This window comes from Argopecten irradians, chromosome 13 (genome assembly GCF_041381155.1).
Source record: "Argopecten irradians isolate NY chromosome 13, Ai_NY, whole genome shotgun sequence".
NCBI lineage: Eukaryota > Metazoa > Mollusca > Bivalvia > Pectinida > Pectinidae > Argopecten > Argopecten irradians.
The window spans coordinates 2,926,096-2,949,532 of record NC_091146.1 but is presented as its reverse complement, the minus strand read 5'-3'; the positions used below and the strand labels follow the sequence as shown (position 1 = coordinate 2,949,532).

General features: G+C 39.6%; 2 protein-coding genes across 2 annotated transcripts in view; both read right to left on the bottom strand.

Moving 5' to 3' along the window:
* The window catches only part of LOC138305463 (uncharacterized), a 124,012-nt gene that overhangs the window by 79,006 nt on the left and 21,569 nt on the right, over nucleotides 1–23,437 (bottom strand). The window lies entirely within an intron of this gene.
* Nucleotides 559–1,902, bottom strand: LOC138306284 (galactoside alpha-(1,2)-fucosyltransferase 2-like). The gene has a single exon (XM_069246701.1). The coding sequence runs from the start codon at nucleotides 1,770–1,772 to the stop codon at nucleotides 606–608; it is 1,167 nt and encodes a 388-aa protein (XP_069102802.1). The 5' UTR covers nucleotides 1,773–1,902; the 3' UTR covers nucleotides 559–605.

Below are 23,437 nucleotides of genomic sequence, written 5' to 3'. Positions count from 1 at the left end.
TGATCGCTTGATATTTCTGAAAACTTTCGTTAAACCTTAATCAATGGATATTATGTTCACTTGTTCATAAGTGACAACACCCACCAAAAGTCTAAAGGCTAGAGTCTGTATGTGAATATCATAGTGTTACAATAAAACACGCTTATAACGAACATGATAATAACATATCCATGGTATAACGTAGTTATTTTCACCGTCAAGGTTCCTATAACATATTTCCAGTATATATATCGAACTATACTTATGACGAAGTGATTTCGTTGGTTCCCTGAGGTTCGTTATAACCGTGTTATATTGTATCTGTCCTTGCGTGTGATATTGGACTTCGTAATGACGCGAGTTTAATTAACAAATTAATGACAAGACAAGAGAAACTTACCCAAAAGAAAGGTAACTCTGTTATTTGCAAAGACGGAATACAGAAATTCTTGCCATACTGCCTTAAAAATATTATCACAAAAGTCCATTCCAAATTCGAAATCGGCATCATATTTCAATAATATTAATACTAATACTGTTCTGTTCAGCAATATTGTTTGTAAATATTTTATTCAACTATTTAAAACAAATATTAGCTAACATTTATTATGAAATGAAGTCGGAGGTCAGCTCATTCCTACCCAGTGTGGCGGGTAGTAATCCGCCCTGTTGTACTGTTTGTCTAGCCACGACCCAGGTTTGGGGTAGTCCCGGAAGTACACTGTCTCGCCTCCAGCTAAGTAAGCACCCCACCACCCGTATGTACCGGAAGTGACGACACTATGGTTGCAATGCGCCATTAAAGCCAAGTCTCCACCTGCGCTTCCGGAAGTTAATATGTGTACGTCATTAAAGTTAAATTTAGATCTCATCCAGCTTGCGTCTTCTCCTACCATCACAAAGACGGGATTTTTTAACTTTGACCGGAAGTAGTTGATAGCTTTAATTACGTAGGATTCATCAGCTACGTTGTAACCTCGCGAGAGTTCACGTTCGCTGTTCATATCACCTCGTCGTACGTGAACGCCAACGAAAACGCTGGCATTTATGGTGTTAAGTCTCGTCAACGCCTTGAGGTGAATATCACTTTTAAACTTAAAGGCATTCCGGACGTAATTAGCAACGTGATCAAAATATTTCCAAGATTGGTAGTAACCTTGTAACGTCCAATTTCTGGCATGTGATAAATTGTGAATTCGTCTATCAAACGCTCCTGCACGTTCCTCACCGTGACCTTCATAATTAATCATATTGACAACACGTGCTTCAGCAATATCGAAAACTTGCATCAGTTTGTTATTAGGAGCTACAAACGGCGTATATTTATGAAGAGCGCTCACGCCAAGCAGTGCTGCAAACTGAAACATTTTGTTGCCCAGACGCCCGTTTCCTTGAACAGTCATATAATGTGTCTTACTAAAATCCTCAATTTTCGTAGAATGTTGTGTTGTCGGCGTGTGTGGTTCCCCGACAGTGGGATTTATTCCCTGATTGGCTGGTGTTGTTGAGGAGGCGATGTTTAGAATACCAGATGTATTTTGTCTACTTATCACAGCAGGTTTAATCCATCCGAATGCCTTACTGGAATTTGTTGTTTTATTGACAATGTACGAAGAATCCCGAAACGTCATGTACCACAGGTAATCGTGGAAAACCCTGGCTTTGTTTGTTAATATGTTGTATGACATCACGTTACTAATGACAACCAGAAAAACGAAGAAAATAAAGGTATACAGGACACATGTCTGCCACTGGAAATGACATGTCTTCTTACGGGAGAAAGATGCTTTCATAGTCTATCGCTGACCACCACGATCCTAAAAAAAAAAAGAAAAAAAAATGACATTTAATTTATGTGTCAAAACAAATACAATTCAACATTGTTTTATTTATAAACAAACGTGTAATTATGATACCATACCACACAGCAACCCTGCTGGGGAGACGATAACCTTGTCACGTGTACGTTATATAGAAATGTCTGTTTGTAATGACTACGAAAGCAGAGATGTAGAATTTAGATGAAATTCGCTGTAAGACCAAAGATGTGTGTTTTCTGTGGTGCGTTCATGTATTGGTAGGTTTTAGGTTCAAAAGTTGAAAAAAATAAGTATGCGTGAGTAATAATAGAAGGTGCAACCGGGATTTTTTTCAACGAAAAGAACACACATTTATTTCCCCAGAAAGAGGTATAAATATTCCAAAGCTGCCAAGACTGTGGCCTAAATCTGCAAGGATATTCCATTTTTGCATATTACAGAGTTAGCTCCCTTGCGGGTAGTTATCAATTGTGACGTCATCATCTTGTGAGCGAAACTCTCGTCGTTTTCTTTTGAAAGGTATGATGTTATGCCCGTAAACACATGACGTCACAATCAATACCTACCCGCAAAGGCAGATAAACAATTGTGTTCTGCCTCGCTAGCTGGTAGGCTTCAGAAAATAAACAGAATCCAAAACAGAAAATAAACATAATCCAGAACAGAAAATAAACAGAATCCAAAACAGAAACTAACACAACTATGGCCTAATTATCACTTTGTGGTAGATTTTCCATCAATAGGTAAGGACGTCTTTGCTATCAATTAACATGAAATGAATATCTATCAGCAAAGGTTTTCCCACCGGCAATAATCAATCAATTAATCATAGCGTTTGTGTTGTGTTGATACGTGGCACTGCATTAATGCGGGGTAATTCATCATTTAGTGTATTCATAGAGATATATAACACAGAAACCTGATTGTCAGTGACATACGGTAACCCATCACTATATGTGTCTAGGTTTAGTGTATTCATAGATATATATAACACAGAAAACTGATGGTCAGAGACCTACGGTAACCCCTCACTATATGTGTCTAGGTTTAGTGTATTCATAGTCATATATTACACGGAATCCTGATGGTCAGAGACCTAGGGCAACCTCTCACAATGGGTGTCTATGTTTAGTGTTTTCATAGAGATATATAACACAGGAACCTGATGGTCAGAGACGTACGGTAACCCCTCACTATAGGTGTCTAGGGTTAGTGTATTCATAGTGATATATAACACAGAATCCTTATGGTCAGAGACCAACGGTAATATCTCACTATAGGTGTCTAGGTTATTGTATTCACAATCATATATAACACACAATCCTGATGGTCAGAGACCTACGGTAACCCCTCACTATAGGTGTCTATGTTAAGTGTATTCATAGTGTTATTTAACACAGAATCCTGATGGTCAGAGACCTAGGGTAACCCGTCACTATAAGTGTCTATGTTAAGCGTATTCATAGAGATATATAACACAGAATCCTGATGGTCAGAGACCTACGGTAACCCCTCACTATAGGTGTCAAGGTTTAGTGTATTCATAGAGATATATAACACAGAATCCTGATGGTCAGAGACCTAGGGTAACCCCTCACTATAGGTGTCTAGGTTTAGTGTATTCATAGTGATATATTACACAGAAACCTGATGGTCAGAGACCTACGGTAACCCCTCACTATAGGTGTCTAGGTTTAGTGTACTCATAGAGATATATTACATAGAATCCTGATAGTCAGAGACCTACGATAACCCCTCACTATAGGTGTCTAGGTTTAGTGTATTCATAGATATATATAACACAGAAACCTGATGGTCAGAGACCTACGGTAACCCCTCACTATAGGTGTCTAGGTTTAGTGTATCATAGTGATATATTACACAGAATCCTGATGGTCAGAGACCTACGGTAACCCCTCACTATAGGTGTCTAGGTTTAGTGTATCATAGTCATATATAACACAGAAACCTGATGGTCAGAGACCTACGGTAACCCCTCACTATAGGTGTCTAGGTTTAGTGTATCATAGTGATATATTACACAGAATCCTGATGGTCAGAGACCTACGGTAACCCCTCACTATAGGTGTCTAGGTTTAGTGTATCATAGTGATATATTACACAGAATCCTGATGGTCAGAGACCTACGGTAACCCCTCACTATAGGTGTCTAGGTTTAGTGTATTCATTGTCATATATAACACAGGATCCTGATGGTCACAGACCTACGGTAACCCCTCACTATAGGTGTCTAGGTTTAGTGTATTCATAGATATATATTACATAGAATCCTGATAGTCAGAGACCTACGGCAACCCCTCACTATAGGTGTCTAGGTTTAGTGTATTCATAGTCATATATTACACAGAATCCTGATGGTCAGAGACCTACGGTAACCCCTCACTATAGGTGTCTAGGTTTAGTGTATTCATAGTCATATATTACACAGAATCCTGATGGTCAGAGACCTACGGTAACCCCTCACTATAGGTGTCTAGGTTTAGTGTATTCATAGAGATATATTACACAGAATCCTGATGGTCAGAGACCTACGGTAACCCCTCACTATAGGTGTCTAGGTTTAGTGTACTCATAGAGATATATTACATAGAATCCTGATAGTCAGAGACCTACGATAACCCCTCACTATAGGTGTCTAGGTTTATTGTATTCATAGATATATATAACTCAGAAACCTGATGGACAGAGACCTACGGTAACCCCTCACTATAGGTGTCTAGGTTTAGTGTATTCATAGACATATATTACACAGAAACCTGATGGTCAGTGACCTACGGTAACCCCTCACTATAGGTGTCTAGGTTTAGTGTATTCATAGTCATATATTACACAGAATCCTGATGGTCAGAGACCTACGGTAACCCCTCACTATAGGTGTCTAGTTTAGTGTATTCATAGTATATATACACAGAACCTGATGGTCAGAGACCTACGGTAACCCTCACTATAGTGTCTAGGTTTAGTGTATTCATAGTATATATTACACAGAATCCTGATGGTCAGAGACCTACGGTAACCCCTCACTATAGGTGTCTAGGTTTAGTGTATTCATAGAGATATATTACACAGAATCCTGATGGTCAGAGACCTACGGTAACCCCTCACTATAGGTGTCTAGGTTATTGTATTCATAATCATATATTACACAGAATCCTGATGGTCAGTGACCTACGGTAACCCCTCACTATAGGTGTCTAGGTTTAGTGTATTCATAGATATATATAACACAGAATCCTGATGGTCAGAGACCTACGGTAACCCCTCACTATAGGTGTCTAGGTTTAGTGTATTCATAGAGATATATAACACAGAATCCTGATGGTCAGAGACCTACGGTAACCCCTCACTATAGGTGTCTAGGTTATTGTATTCATAATCATATATTACACAGAATCCTGATGGTCAGAGACCTACGGCAACCCATCACTATAGGTGTCTAGGTTTAGTTCATTCATAGAGATATATAACACAGGAACCTAATGGTCAGAGACCTACGGTAACCCCTCACTATAGGTGTCTAGGTTTAGTGTATTCATAGATATATATAACACAGAATCCTGATGGTCAGAGACCTACGGTAACCCCTCACTATAGGTGTCTAGGTTTAGTGTATTCATAATCATATATAACACAGAAACCTGATGGTCAAAGACCTACGGTAACCCCCTCACTATAGGTATCAAGGTTTAGTGTGTATTCATAGAGATATATAACACAGAATCCTGATGGTCAGAGACCTACGGTAACCCATCACTATAGGTGTCTAGGTTTAGTGTATTCATAGAGATATATTACACAGAATCCTGATGGTCAGAGAACGACCTACGGTAACCCCTCACTATAGTGTCTAGGTTTAGTGTATTCATAGAGATATATAACACAGAAACCTGATGGTCAGAGACCTACGGTAACCCCTCACTATAGGTGTCTAGGTTTAGTGTATTCATAGAGATATATAACACAGAATCCTGATGGTCAGAGACCTACGGTAACCCCTCACTATAGGTGTCTAGGTTTAGTGTATTCATAGTCATATATTACACAGAATCCTGATGGTCAGAGACCTACGGTAACCCCTCACTATAGGTGTCTAGGTTTAGTGTATTCATAGAGATATATAACACAGAATCCTGATGGTCAGAGACCTACGGTAACCCCTCACTATAGGTGTCTAGGTTTAGTGTATTCATAGTCATATATTACACAGAATCCTGATGGTCAGAGACCTACGGTAACCCCTCACTATAGGTGTCTAGGTTTAGTGTATTCATAGTCATATATTACACAGAATCCTGATGGTCAGAGACCTACGGTAACCCCTCACTACTATAGGTGTCTAGGTTTAGTGTATTCATAGAGATATATAACACAGAATCCTGATGGTCAGAGACCTACGGTAACCCCTCACTATAGGTGTCTAGGTTTAGTGTATTCATAGAGATATATTACACAGAATCCTGATGGTCAGAGACCTACGGTAACCCCTCACTATAGGTGTCTAGGTTTAGTGTATTCATAGAGATATATAACACAGAATCCTGATGGTCAGAGACCTACGGTAACCCCTCACTATAGGTGTCTAGGTTTAGTGTATTCATAGTCATATATTACACAGAATCCTGATGGTCAGAGACCTACGGTAACCCCTCACTATAGGTGTCTAGGTTTAGTGTATTCATAGAGATATATAACACAGAATCCTGATGGTCAGAGACCTACGGTAACCCCTCACTATAGGTGTCTAGGTTTAGTGTATTCATAGTCATATATTACACAGAATCCTGATGGTCAGAGACCTACGGTAACCCCTCACTATAGGTGTCTAGGTTATTGTATTCATAATCATATATTACACAGAATCCTGATGGTCAGAGACCTACGGTAACCCCTCACTATAGGTGTCTAGGTTTAGTGTATTCATAGAGATATATAACACAGAATCCTGATGGTCAGAGACCTACGGTAACCCCTCACTATAGGTGTCTAGGTTTAGTGTATTCATAGAGATATATTACACAGAATCCTGATGGTCAGAGACCTACGGTAACCCCTCACTATAGGTGTCTAGGTTTAGTGTATTCATAGAGATATATAACACAGAATCCTGATGGTCAGAGACCTACGGTAACCCCTCACTATAGGTGTCTAGGTTTAGTGTATTCATAGAGATATATAACACAGAATCCTGATGGTCAGAGACCTACGGTAACCCCTCACTATAGGTGTCTAGGTTTAGTGTATTCATAGAGATATATAACACAGAAACCTGATGGTCAGAGACCTACGGTAACCCCTCACTATAGGTGTCTAGGTTTAGTGTATTCATAGAGATATATAACACAGAATCCTGATGGTCAGAGACCTACGGTAACCCCTCACTATAGGTGTCTAGGTTATTGTATTCATAATCATATATTACACAGAATCCTGATGGTCAGAGACCTACGGTAACCCCTCACTATAGGTGTCTAGGTTTAGTGTATTCATAGAGATATATAACACAGAAACCTGATGGTCAGAGACCTACGGTAACCCCTCACTATAGGTGTCTAGGTTTAGTGTATTCATAGTCATATATTACACAGAATCCTGATGGTCAGAGACCTACGGTAACCCCTCACTATAGGTGTCTAGGTTTAGTGTATTCATAGAGATATATTACACAGAATCCTGATGGTCAGAGACCTACGGTAACCCCTCACTATAGGTGTCTAGGTTTAGTGTGTATTCATAGATCATATATAACACAGAATCCTGATGGTCAGAGACCTACGGTAACCCCTCACTATAGGTGTCTAGGTTTAGTGTATTCATAGTCATATATTACACAGAATCCTGATGGTCAGAGACCTACGGTAACCCCTCACTATAGGTGTCTAGGTTTAGTGTATTCATAGAGATATATAACACAGAAACCTGATGGTCAGAGACCTACGGTAACCCCTCACTATAGGTGTCTAGGTTTAGTGTATTCATAGATCATATATTACACAGAATCCTGATGGTCAGAGACCTACGGTAACCCCTCACTATAGGTGTCTAGGTTTAGTGTATTCATAGAGATATATAACACAGAATCCTGATGGTCAGAGACCTACGGTAACCCTCACTATAGGTGTCTAGGTTTAGTGTATTCATAGATATATATAACACAGAAACCTGATGGTCAGAGACCTACGGTAACCCATCACTATAGGTGTCTAGGTTTAGTGTATTCATAGAGATATATAACACAGGAACCTAATGGTCAGAGACCTACGGTAACCCCTCACTATAGGTGTCTAGGTTTAGTGTATTCATAGTATATATAACACAGAAACCTGATGGTCAGAGACCTACGGTAACCCCTCACTATAGGTGTCTAGGTTTAGTGTATTCATAGAGATATATAACACAGAATCCTGATGGTCAGAGACCTACGGTAACCCCTCACTATAGGTGTCTAGGTTTAGTGTATTCATAGAGATATATATACACAGAATCCTGATGGTCAGAGACCTACGGTAACCCCTCACTATAGGTGTCTAGGTTTAGTGTATTCATAGTCATATATTACACAGAATCCTGATGGTCAGAGACCTACGGTAACCCCTCACTATAGGTGTCTAGGTTTAGTGTATTCATAGAATATATAACACAGAATCCTGATGGTCAGAGACCTACGGTAACCCCTCACTATAGGTGTCTAGGTTTAGTGTATTCATAGAGATATATAACACAGAATCCTGATGGTCAGAGACCTACGGTAACCCCTCACTATAGGTGTCTAGGTTTAGTGTATTCATAGATATATATAACACAGAATCCTGATGGTCAGAGACCTACGGTAACCCCTCACTATAGGTGTCTAGGTTTAGTGTATTCATAGATCATATATTACACAGAATCCTGATGGTCAGAGACCTACGGTAACCCCTCACTATAGGTGTCTAGGTTTAGTGTATTCATAGAGATATATTACACAGAATCCTGATGGTCAGAGACCTACGGTAACCCCTCACTATAGGTGTCTAGGTTTAGTGTATTCATAGAGATATATTACACAGAATCCTGATGGTCAGAGACCTACGGTAACCCCTCACTATATGTGTCTAGGTTATTGTATTCATAATCATATATAACACAGAATCCTGATGGTCAGAGACCTACGGTAACCCCTCACTATAGGTGTCTAGGTTTAGTGTATTCATAGAGATATATTACACAGAATCCTGATGGTCAGAGACCTACGGTAACCCCTCACTATAGGTGTCTAGGTTTATGTGTATTCATAGAGATATATTACACAGAATCCTGATGGTCAGAGACCTACGGCAACCTCTCACTATAGGTGTCTAGGTTTAGTGTATTCATAGAGATATATAACACAGAAACCTGATGGTCAGAGACCTACGGTAACCCCTCACTATAGGTGTCTAGGTTTAGTGTATTCATAGAGATATATAACACAGAAACCTGATGGTCATAGACCTACGGTAACCCCTCACTATAGGTGTCTAGGTTTAGTGTATTCATAGAGATATATTACACAGAATCCTGATGGTCAGAGACCTACGGTAACCCCTCACTATAGGTGTCTAGGTTTAGTGTATTCATAGAGATATATTACACAGAAACCTGATGGTCAGAGACCTACGGTAACCCCTCACTATAGGTGTCTAGGTTTAGTGTATTCATAGTCATATATTACACAGAATCCTGATGGTCAGAGACCTACGGTAACCCCTCACTATAGGTGTCTAGGTTTAGTGTATTCATAGAGATATATAACACAGAATCCTGATGGTCAGTGACCTACGGCAACCCCTCACTATATGTGTCTAGGTTTAGTGTATTCATAGATATATATAACACAGAATCCTGATGGTCAGAGACCTACGGTAACCCCTCACTATAGGTGTCTAGGTTTAGTTGTATTATTCATAATCATATATTACACAGAATCCTGATGGTCAGAGACCTACGGCAACCCCTCACTATAGGTGTCTAGGTTTAGTGTATTCATAGATATATATAACACAGAAACCTGAAGGTCAAAGACCGACGGTAACCCATCACTATAGGTGTCTAGGTTTAGTGTATTCATAGAGATATATTACACAGAATCCTGATGGTCAGAGACCTACGGTAACCCCTCACTATAGGTGTCTAGGTTATTGTATTCATAATCATATATTACACAGAATCCTGATGGTCAGAGACCTACGGCAACCTCTCACTATAGGTGTCTAGGTTTAGTGTATTCATAGAGATATATAACACAGAAACCTGATGGTCAGAGACCTACGGTAACCCCTCACTATAGGTGTCTAGGTTTAGTGTATTCATAATCATATATTACACAGAATCCTGATGGTCAGAGACCTACGGTAACCCCTCACTATAGATGTCTAGGTTTAGTGTATTCATAGTCATATATAACACAGAATCCTGATGGTCAGAGACCTACGGTAACCCCACTAGGTGTCAGGTTTAGTGTATTCATAGTCAAATATTACACAGATAGAGACCTACGGTAACCCCTCACTATAGGTTCTAGGTTTAGTGTATTCATAGAGATATATATTACACAGAATCCTGATGGTCAGAGACCTACGGTAACCCCTCACTATAGGTGTCTAGGTTTAGTGTATTCATAGAGATATATTACACAGAATCCTGATGGTCAGAGACCTACGGTAACCCCTCACTATAGGTGTCTAGGTTTAGTGTATTCATAGAGATATATAACACAGAATCCTGATGGTCAGAGACCTACGGTAACCCCTCACTATAGGTGTCTAGGTTTAGTGTATTCATAGAGATATATTACACAGAATCCTGATGGTCAGAGACCTACGGTAACCCCTCACTATAGGTGTCTAGGTTTAGTGTATTCATAGATATATATAACACAGAAACCTGAAGGTCAAAGACCTACGGTAACCCATCACTATAGGTGTCTAGGTTTAGTGTATTCATAGAGATATATTACACAGAATCCTGATGGTCAGAGACCTACGGTAACCCCTCACTATAGGTGTCTAGGTTTAGTGTATTCATAGTCATATATTACACAGAATCCTGATGGTCAGAGACCTACGGTAACCCCTCACTATAGGTGTCTAGGTTTAGTGTATTCATAGAGATATATAACACAGAATCCTGATGGTCAGAGACCTACGGTAACCCCTCACTATAGGTGTCTAGGTTTAGTGTATTCATAGGATATATATAACACAGAAACCTGATGGTCAGAGACCTACGGTAACCCCTCACTATAGGTGTCTAGGTTTAGTGTATTCATAGTCATATATAACACAGAATCCTGATGGTCAGAGACCTACGGTAACCCCTCACTATAGGTGTCTAGGTTTAGTGTATTCATAGAGATATATAACACAGAATCCTGATGGTCAGAGACCTACGGTAACCCCTCACTATAGGTGTCTAGGTTTAGTGTATTCATAGTCATATATTAACACAGAATCCTGATGGTCAGAGACCTACGGTAACCCCTCACTATAGGTGTCTAGGTTTAGTGTATTCATAGAGATATATTACACAGAATCCTGATGGTCAGAGACCTACGGTAACCCCTCACTATAGGTGTCTAGGTTTAGTGTATTCATAGAGATATATAACACAGAAACCTGATGGTCAGAGACCTACGGTAACCCCTCACTATAGGTGTCTAGGTTTAGTGTATTCATAGATCATATATTACACAGAATCCTGATGGTCAGTGACCTACGGTAACCCCTCACTATAGGTGTCTAGGTTATTGTATTCATAATCATATATTACACAGAATCCTGATGGTCAGAGACCTACGGTAACCCCTCACTATATGTGTCTAGGTTTAGTGTATTCATAGAGATATATAACACAGAAACCTGATGGTCAGAGACCTACGGTAACCCCTCACTATAGGTGTCTAGGTTTAGTGTATTCATAGATCATATATTACACAGAATCCTGATGGTCAGAGACCTACGGTAACCCCTCACTATAGGTGTCTAGGTTATTGTATTCATAATCATATATTACACAGAATCCTGATGGTCAGAGACCTACGGTAACCCCTCACTATAGGTGTCTAGGTTTAGTGTATTCATAGTCATATATTACACAGAATCCTGATGGTCAGAGACCTACGGTAACCCCTCACTATAGGTGTCTAGGTTTAGTGTATTCATAGTCATATATAACACACAGAATCCTGATGGTCAGAGACCTACGGTAACCCCTCACTATAGGTGTCTAGGTTTAGTGTATTCATAGATCATATATTACACAGAATCCTGATGGTCAGAGACCTACGGTAACCCCTCACTATAGGTGTCTAGGTTTAGTGTATTCATAGATATATATTACACAGAATCCTGATGGTCAGAGACCTACGGTAACCCTCACTATAGGTGTCTAGGTTTAGTGTATTCATAGAGATATATAACACAGAAACCTGATGGTCAGAGACCTACGGTAACCCCTCACTATAGGTGTCTAGGTTAGTGTATTCATATATATCATATATTACACAGAATCCTGATGGTCAGAGACCTACGGTAACCCCTCACTATAGGTGTCTAGGTTTAGTGTATTCATAGATATATATAACACAGAATCCTGATGGTCAGAGACCTACGGTAACCCCTCACTATAGGTGTCTAGGTTTAGTGTATTCATAGATATATTATAACACAGAACCTGATGGTCAGAGACCTACGGTAACCCCTCACTATAGGTGTCTAGGTTTATTGTATTCATAGATCATATATAACACAGAATCCTGATGGTCAGAGACCTACGGTAACCCCTCACTATAGGTGTCTAGGTTTTGTATATTCATAGTCATATATTACACAGAATCCTGATGGTCAGAGACCTACGGTAACCCCTCACTATAGGTGTCTAGGTTATTGTATTCATAATCATATATTACACAGAATCCTGATGGTCAGTGACCTACGGTAACCCCTCACTATAAGTGTCTAGGTTATAGTATTCATAATCATATATTACACACAATCCTGATGGTCAGAGACCTACGGCAACCTCTCACTATAGGTGTCTAGGTTTAGTTCATTCATAGATATATATAACACAGAAACCTGAAGGTCAAAGACCTACGGTAACCCCTCACTATAGGTGTCTAGGTTTAGTGTATTATTCATAGTCATATATTACACAGAATCCTGATGGTCAGAGACCTACGGTAACCCATCACTATAGGTGTCTAGGTTTAGTGTATTCATAGAGATATATAACACAGAATCCTGATGGTCAGAGACCTACGGTAACCCCTCACTATAGGTGTCTAGGTTATTGTATTCATAATCATATATTACACAGAATCCTGATGGTCAGAGACCTACGGTAACCCCTCACTATAGGTGTCTAGGTTATTGTATTCATAATCATATATTACACAGAATCCTGATGGTCAGAGACCTACGGTAACCCCTCACTATAGGTGTCTAGGTTTAGTGTATTCATAATCATATATAACACAGAATCCTGATGGTCAGAGACCTACGGTAACCCTCACTATAGGTGTCTAGGTTTAGTTCATTCATAGAGATATATTACACAGAATCCTGATGGTCAGAGACCTACGGTAACCCCTCACTATAGGTGTCTAGGTTATTGTATTAATAATCATATATTACACAGAATCCTGATGGTCAGAGACCTACGGTAACCCCTCACTATAGGTGTCTAGGTTTAGTGTATTCATAGAGATATATAACACAGAATCCTGATGGTCAGAGACCTACGGTAACCCCTCACTATAGGTGTCTAGGTTTAGTGTATTCATAATCATATATATACACAGAATCCTGATGGTCAGAGACCTACGGTAACCCCTCACTATAGGTGTCTAGGTTTAGTGTATTCATAGAGATATATAACACAGAATCCTGATGGTCAGAGACCTACGGTAACCCCTCACTATAGGTGTCTAGGTTTAGTGTATTCATAGATATATATAACACAGAATCCTGATGGTCAGAGACCTACGGTAACCCCTCACTATAGGTGTCTAGGTTTAGTGTATTCATAATCATATATTACACAGAATCCTGATGGTCAGAGACCTACGGTAACCCCTCACTATAGGTGTCTAGGTTTAGTGTATTCATAGATATATATAAACACAGAAACCTGAAGGTCAGAGACCTACGGTAACCCCTCACTATAGGTGTCTAGGTTTAGTGTATTCATAGAGATATATAACACAGAATCCTGATGGTCAGAGACCTACGGTAACCCATCACTATAGGTGTCTAGGTTTTAGTGTATTCATAGTCATTATATACACAGAATCCTGATGGTCAGAGACCTACGGTAACCCCTCACTATAGGTGTCTAGGTTTAGTGTATTCATAGTCATATATTACACAGAATCCTGATGGTCAGAGACCTACGGTAACCCCTCACTATAGGTGTCTAGGTTTAGTGTATTCATAGAGATATATAACACAGAAACCTGATGGTCAGAGACCTACGGTAACCCCTCACTATAGGTGTCTAGGTTTAGTGTATTCATAGAGATATATTACACAGAATCCTGATGGTCAGAGACCTACGGTAACCCTCACTATAGGTGTCTAGGTTTAGTGTATTCATAGAGATATATAACACAAAACCTTTGAATGGTCAGAGACCTACGGTAACCCCCCACTATAGGTGTCTAGGTTTAGTGTATTCATAGAGATATATTAACACAGAACCTGATGGTCAGAGACCTACGGTAACCCCTCACTATAGGTGTCTAGGTTTAGTGTATTCATAGAGATATATATACACAGAATCCTGATGGTCAGAGACCTACGGTAACCCCTCATATAGGTGTCTAGGTTTAGTGTATTCATAGAATATATAAACAGAAACCTGATGGTCAGAGACCTACGGTAACCCTCACTATAGGTGTCTAGGTTTAGTGTATTCATAGTCATATATTACACAGAATCCTGATGGTCAGAGACCTACGGTAACCCCTCACTATAGGTGTCTAGGTTTAGTGTATTCATAGTCATATATTACACAGAATCCTGATGGTCAGAGACCTACGGTAACCCCTCACTATAGGTGTCTAGGTTATTGTATTCATAATCATATATTACACAGAATTCTGATGGTCAGTGACCTACGGTAACCCCTCACTATAGGTGTCTAGGTTATTGTATTAATAATCATATATTTACACACAATCCTGATGGTCAGAGACCTACGGCAACCTCTCACTATAGTGTCTAGGTTTAGTTCATTCATAAGAGATATATAACACAGAACCTAATGGTCAGAGACCTACGGCAACCTCTCACTATAGGTGTCTAGGTTTAGTGTATTCATAGATATATATAACACAGAAACCTGAAGGTCAAAGACCTACGGTAACCCATCACTATAGGTGTCTAGGTTTAGTGTATTCATAGAGATATATAACACAGAATCCTGATGGTCAGAGACCTACGGTAACCCCTCACTATAGGTGTCTAGGTTTAGTGTATTCATAGAGATATATAACACAGAATCCTGATGGTCAGTGACCTACGGTAACCCCTCACTATATGTGTCTAGGTTTAGTATATTCATAGATATATATAACACAGAAACCTGAAGGTCAAAGACCGACGGTAACCCATCACTATAGGTGTCTAGGTTTAGTGTATTCATAGAGATATATAACACAGAATCCTAATGGTCAGAGACCTACGGTAACCCCTCATTATAGTGTGTCTAGGTTTATTGTATTCATAATCATATATAACACAGAATCCTGATGGTCAGAGACCTACGGTAACCCCTCACTATAGGTGTCTAGGTTTATTGTATTCATAATCATATATTACACAGAATCCTGATGGTCAGAGACCTACGGTAACCCATCACTATAGATGTCTAGGTTTAGTGTATCATAGTCATATATTACACAGAATCTTGATGGTCAGATGACCTACGGTAACCCCTCACTAATATGTGTCTAGGTTAAGTGTATTCATAGTCATATATTACACAGAATCCTAATGGTCAGAGACCTACTGTAACCCCTCACTATAGGTATCAAGGTTTAGTGTATTCATAGAGATATATAACACAGAATCCTGATGGTCAGAGACCTAGGGTAACCCCTCACTATAATTGTCTAGGTTTAGTGTATTCATAGATATATACAACACAGAAACCTGAAGGTCAAAGACCTACGGTAACCCATCACTATAGGTGTCTAGGTTTAGTGTATTCATAGTCATATATTAACACAGAATCCTAATGGTCAGAGACCTACTGTAACCCCTCACTATAGTATTCAAGGTTTAGTGTATTCATAGAGATATATAACACAGAAACCTGATGGTCAGAGACCTACGGTAACCCCTCACTATAGGTATCAAGGTTTAGTGTATTCATAGAGATATATAACACAGAATCCTGATGGTCAGTGACCTACGGTAACCCCTCACTAAAGGTGTCTAGGTTATAGTATTCATAATCATATATTACACAGAATCCTGATGGTCAGAGACCTACGGCAACCTCTCACTATAGGTGTATAGGTTTAGTTCATTCATAGAGATATATAACACAGGAACCTAATGGTCAGAGACCTACGGTAACCCCTCACTATATGTATCTAGGTTTAGTGTATTCATAGTGATATATAACACAGAATCCTGATGGTCAGAGACCATCGCTTATACCCCTCACTATTGGTGTCTAGGTTATTGTATTCAAGATCATATATTACACAGAGTCCTGTTGGTCAGAAACCTACGGTAACCCCTCACTATAGGGTATAGGTTTAGTGTATTCATTGTCATATATTACACAGAATCCTGATGGTCAGAGACCTACGGTAACCCCTCACTATAGGTGTCTAGGTTTAGTGTATTCATAGAGATATATAACACAAAATTTTGATGGTCAGAGACCTACGGTAACCCCCACTATAGGTGTCTAGGTTTAGTGTATTCATAGTCATATATTACACAGAATCATGATGGTCAGAGACCTACGGTAACCCCCCACTATATGTGTCTAGGTTTAGTGTATTCATAGAGATATATAACACAGAATCCTAATGGTCAGAGACCTACGGTAACCCCTCACTATATGTGTCTAGGTTTAGTGTATTCATATGATATATTACACAGAATCCTGATGATCAGAGACCTACGGTAACCCCTCACTACTATAGGTGTCTAGGTTATTGTATTCATAATCATATATATTACACAGAATCCTGATGGTCAGAGACCTACGGCAACCCCTCACCATAGGTGTTTAGGTTTAGTGTATTCATAGATATATATAACACAGAAACCTGAAGGTCAAAGACCGACGGTAACCCATCACTATAGGTGTCTAGGTTTAGTGTATTCATAGAGATATATAACACAAAATTTTGATGGTCAGAGACCTACGGTAACCCCTCACTATAGGTGTCTATGTTTAGTGTATTCATAGAGATATATAACACAAAATTTTGATGGTCAAGACCTACGGTAACCCCCCACTATAGGTGTCTAGGTTTAGTGTATTCATAGAGATATATTAAACAGACACCTGATGGTCATTGACCTATGGTAAGCCCTCACTAGAGGTGTCTAGGTTTAGTGTATTCATAGAGATATATTACACTGAATCCTGATAGTCAGAGACCTACGGTAACCCCTCAATATAGATATCTAGGTTTAGTGTATTCATAGGGATATATAAAACAGAAACCTGATGGTCAGAGACCTACGGTAACCCCTCACTATAGGTGTCTAGGTTTAGTGTATTCATAGTCATATATTACACAGAATCCTGATGGTCAGAGACCTACGGTAACCCCTCACTATAGGTGTATAGGTTTAGTGTATTCATAGTCATATATTACACAGAATCCTGATGGTCAGAGACCTACGGTAACCCCTCAAGGGCCTGCCTTGTTTGGTAGAGATTGGCTTAGAACATTTCAAGTTGATTGGCATGAAATCAAGATGATAAGATCATTGTCTACACAAGCTGAGCTTAAGAACATTCTTGATGAACACAAAGCCGTATTTTCAGAAGGAATTGGTAAGCTAAAGGGAATCAAGGGAAGTATCACGCTTGAGGAAAATGCTCAACCCAAATTCCATAAGGCACGCCTAGTACCGTACTCGCTAAAACCCAAAGTTGAAGCAGAACTTCAGAGATTGGAACAACAGGGAATTATTACACCTGTTAAACACAGTAAATGGGCTGCCCCATAGTACCTGTTGTGAAGAAGTCTGGCCAAGTCCGAGTTTGTGGGGATTTTAAAGTTACCCTTGAACCCAGTTATGAAGGTCGAACAGTACCCGTTACCTAGGATTGAAAGACATATTCTCATCTCTAGCAGGAGGGCAACGGTTTTCGAAAGTCGACTTGACCCAGGCTTACCTACAGATGGAGATGGAAGACTCATCTAAGGAACTGTTAACTATTAACACACACCAAGGCCTGTTCCAGTACAATCGCTTACCATTTGGTGTCGCATCCGCCCCCGCATTATGGCAGAGAGCTATGGACCAGGTGCTCCAAAAGATTCCGTTCACCTCGTGTATTCTCGATGATATGATTATAAGCGGAAGAACAGACGAGGAACATCTACAAAATCTGAGATCTGATTTTACAGAGATTACAGGAGTATGGCTTGAAAGCAAATTTAGAGAAATGTGAGTTTTTCCAGGAGAAACTTACGTACTGTGGACACGTGATCAGCCAGGAAGGTCTGCAAAAATCACCAGAGAAGGTAGATGCTGTCTTGAAAGCCCCGAAACCCGAAAACTTCAACAGCTTCGCTCATTTTTGGGTCTAGTTAATTACTACAGACGGTTTTTACCAGATCTGTCGACTATTGAAGGACCTCTCAATTAACTCCTACATAGTGACACACCATGGAAATGGACAGTTGAATGTGAAAAATCTTTGGTGAGATTAAGAACCTCATTACCTCAGATCATATATTGTGTCATTATGACCCAGAACTTCCTATCAAGCTTGCGTGCGACGCGTCACCCTATGGCCTAGGATGTGTCATTTCCCACACTATGAAAGATGGTACAGAAAGGCCTATAGCCTTCGCATCACGCTTTCTTACAAAGGCGGAAAAAGGGTACTCCCAAATTGATAAAGAAGCCCTAGGTTTATTCTGGGGAGTTCAGAAATTCAACACATACCTATACGGTAGACATTTTACGCTTGTAACGGACCACAAACCATTGGTGCAGATACTACACCCCACACAAGGCTATACCAGCCATGACAGCTGCTAGGTTACAACGTTACGCTGTGTTTCTTTCGGAACATTCATATGATATCGAGTACAAGAACACAACAAAGCACTGTAATGCTGATGCCCTTTCGCGTCTACCTTTGGAGAATGAATCTGACGGAATACCAGACCCAGTGGACCTTTTCTATACATCGCAAATTGAGACACTACCTTTAACTAGTGCACAGATTCGACATGAGACCTCGCGAGACTCAACATTGTCCCTCGTACACGATATGTTAATGTCTGGGACTCACCATGATTCGAAAAAGATAGATGACGGGGATCCCGCGCTCATACCCTACATACATCGACAAGATGAGCTATCCGTACACCAAGGCTGTGTAGTATGGGGTAACCGTGTGGTCATTCTAAGTAGTTTACAGGAGCGTGTCCTCTCAGAACTGCATGATGGACACCCTGGAGTCGTCCGGATGAAGGCCGTGGCGAGATCCTATGTTTGGTGGCCAACTATTGACAAACACATAGAACAACTATGTAGCGCATGTTTAGGGTGCCAACAGTCTGGGCACATGCCCAAGTCAGCTCCTGTCCACCCCTGGGAGTGGCCCTCCACTCCGTGGCAACGCGTGCACGTTGATTTCGCTGGACCCTTCATGAACTTTATGTTCTTGATAGTGATAGACGCTCATTCGAAATGGCCTGAAGTATTCCCAATGAGATCAACCACCACCACACTTACCATTGATTTACTACGCGATTTGTTTGCCCGCCATGGGATTCCACAACAACTAGTATCCGATAACGGACCCCAGTTTGTATCTGAAGAGTTTCGTTTGTTCATGAAACAGAACGGTATCAGACACAGTACTTCTTCTCCGTACCACCCACGTACGAATGGTCAAGCAGAACGTTTTGTTCAAACGTTTAAACAGGCGATGAAGAATGCGAAAGGAGAGAAACGTTCTTTGCAGCAGAAGCTTAGTGTATTTCTATGCAAGTACAGGTCAACTCCACACGCCATGACAAATGAGACCCCTGCTAAGCTGCTCTTAGGTCGGAACTTGAGAACACGTCTTGATATCATGAAACCTGATCTATTGTCTAGAGTGTCATATGGACAAGACCGTATGAAACTGTCGCGCCACACTGGAGAAACTGTCCGAAAATTCTCTAAAGGTCAAAATGTGATGGTACGTGATTACCGCTCATCAGACAGGAAGTGGATTCCAGCAGCAATCCACGCCCAAACAGGACCTCTGTCCTACACCATAGACACTGGCACTGGAACCTTATGGAGGCGTCATACAGATCAGCTTCGTGCTTGCTCTGTAAATCCATCAGAAACTGTCACTTGTGTCAATTTACCAGAACCGGAAGTGAGTTCTACTAGACCGGAAGTGGCAACACCGTCTCAGTCGGCAGTTACAGCAGCCAATTCTGACGGAAAGGAGGAAGTGATACCTATGATGAAGCCTACACCGAAGTGTAAACAACCGAACATTCCGCAATCATCTCCGTGTATCGCTCCTCGACGCTACCCAAAAAGGGAGAACTTGTGTGCTCCAGTGAAATTGAACCTTTGAATGTATAAAGTGTAGTTGATATTGACAACACTGTGTTGGGGCATAATAATCCCCGTGTGTCAATAAGAACCAAATAGGTTCTACTTAGTGTTGTTTTGTAATAATTTGTTCATTAACTTTAATTTGAAGTTTGAGTTCTAGTATACTATTTTCGTGGTATCTTGGTTTACTATGAACAAATGAAAGTGTTAAATTTTAAAAATATACAAGTTATCTTGTACTGATCATCTAGTCAGATTTCCCTGTTTAGTGTATTTTCAGACATTCTTCTTACGAACTGTAAACGTTGATTTAAAACGGGAGGAGTGTTATGTAATTACCTAAATTCCGGAAACCAGTTGGTTCCTATATAATTACTATTAGTCACGCCCTGCGTATGAATATAACTTGTGTATGAATAAAAGTAGTTCGACAAAATGGACACCACGTGTTTGTTATGACATGCGAGCTGAACGATATCCGTCTCGGATCTATGTAATAAATCCCCCTGGGTATACAACACTGAGTAATCATTAGGATTGACCGTGTTATGATATTTAGGGATATATAGTATACAGGATCACAGCTAGGCCAGCTGTGCAATATCTGTATATACATATTGTATTTGCACTGAGTAGTTTGATAGGAACAGTACATAATGTAGACACTGTATAGATCATCAGTTAATTGTGACTGGTACGGACCCGGTAAACGTCACACCTATACCGCCCCAGGCGATCACAGACCCACCGCCATATCGATTGTGTTCCGAGAAGTTGGCTGTGTGAAATCGTTCATTTGGTAGTCTCCACATCCTAGCACTCCTGTCTGTGAAGTCAATACAGCATCTGGGCTCGTCTATGAACACACCAGGGGTCCAGTCTCTGATAGTCCATCTCGCATGATCGCAGGCCGATGCAAGTCTAGCCTGAGCGTGCCTACCAGGCAAGGGAATCCTTACTGCATGTCTACGAGGCCTTAGACCTACCTGATGTGCTTCAATGACGAGTTACCGGTCCTGACGGTTCAAGCCAGGTTTTTTTATAAGTGAATTTTCTTTCAGAATTACATGAAAAGTATGGCATGTTATATATCGTTGTTTTTGTCTTGTCCCATACAATTCAAAAATGTAGCTAGATCCAAGTACAATTCAATAGAACAAAAAAAATATTTAGTTAAAATCGAACATTTCTAAAAAAAAAATGCATCGATTGCAGTGATGTCCAAAACTGTTTAAAAAAGGTAAAACATAATCATGAAGATCCAAGGAAGTGCATTCCCTCATCTAAAAATATCATTATGAGCAGGAAAACCACTATAGACCAAACAAAAAAACCAAATAAATCAAGTCTAAAAAACTGAAAGGATCCATTTTGGAAGTAGTTTCTAAAAAGTATGGAAGCATTTCATGATCAGACACACTATGTCAGTTTTAGTATATTTATTCTGGAGTGGTTTCAAAAAGGTGTCAATTTAATGTAATTTATAAAATTTATAACTGATACCATGAGGTACAGATACAGGATACCTCCTGTAGATATTCATAAAATGAATCTTTGTCAATGTTTCTTCGGAACGTCTTACGCCGTAGAATTGTTTATGCTCCAATCAAGGTGAGGATAACAAAAATTACACAAGGAATTCTTCCGTCAGTGACTGTTTCCAATGTGTCTTGGGATCATTCTGTACACAAATTAGAAATTGTAAAATTGGTTAGATGATTGTCTGTAAAGAGTGATGGAACCAGACAAAATAATACATGTAAAAGAGGCACAAAATGGGTAAAACTATTGAACCTGAAACAGTCTTATGAATACAGGAATATTGTTTAAATTTCAATATTCTTGTGAATATAACTTACCTAGTACCAAAAGTTCATGTACAATTTAGGATGAGAACACATAGATATATTGTTACTATATTCTGTATTATTATATACACATAACACGCGTGTTTCTCAACAGGGCTGCCGTAGAAACGTCAGCACAAAGGCAATAAATAATAAGCCTTAAAAACGCACACAAACTTTAATAAAGTGTTTTATAACTATTTCACTTTTATAAAACATACAGCAAAAGTACAACAAGAAAATTATAATGCTTATAAAAAGTTTGCAAATTTGTTGACATTCGCCTGCGGCCAGGCAGCTGTCAGACCGGAGAAAACTATTGATTTACATAAATACAGGGCATAGTCATTAAGTGAAGTACATGTTTACATCACTATTTTAAGCTTTAAATGTAATTAAAACAAAATTACTTACCGATTACCTCTCGATCTTTCAAGAGACTTCAAGAACACATGTAAACATTTGTGGTCGTCGATTTAACGCCATTCCGAAAGTGAGTGCTCCGAAGAAAATAACGTATTCTCAAATTCGTAATTTTAAAAAAATAGTTTGCGTAAATGTTTTTTGTTCCTAAAGTTTAATAGGGAAAAAATTACATAATTATTTCTCATGAGTGAGAAATAAAATAATAGTTTATCACGTTATTTTCTGCGTAGTAATATTTGTATCATGAGTTTGGGATTTTTTTCGCTTATTTCACTTTTTCAGTGCATTTTTGTGGCATATTTTTATCTAGCATCTATCTCATAGACATAGAATGTTGGTGTAAAATGCTTCAATACATTGTTTAATATCTATTTGGCGATATTTTAGCCTGCAGCGTATCAGAGTTACCAGGTTTTTGAGAAACTAGTCTATTTTTAATGTGGTGTCATTGAGTGATTTCCAAAGTGGTTTGTTCTACCTTAATATAGACCGTTGCCGACATCCTGCGTGTCGTCTAACGAACAGTTCCAAAAGTTTGATACCGATTTCA

Excerpts from the sequence above, each read along its gene's own strand:
- LOC138306284 (XM_069246701.1), bottom strand. The coding sequence starts at position 1,772 with ATGAAAGCATCTTTCTCCCGTAAGAAGACATGTCATTTCCAGTGGCAG.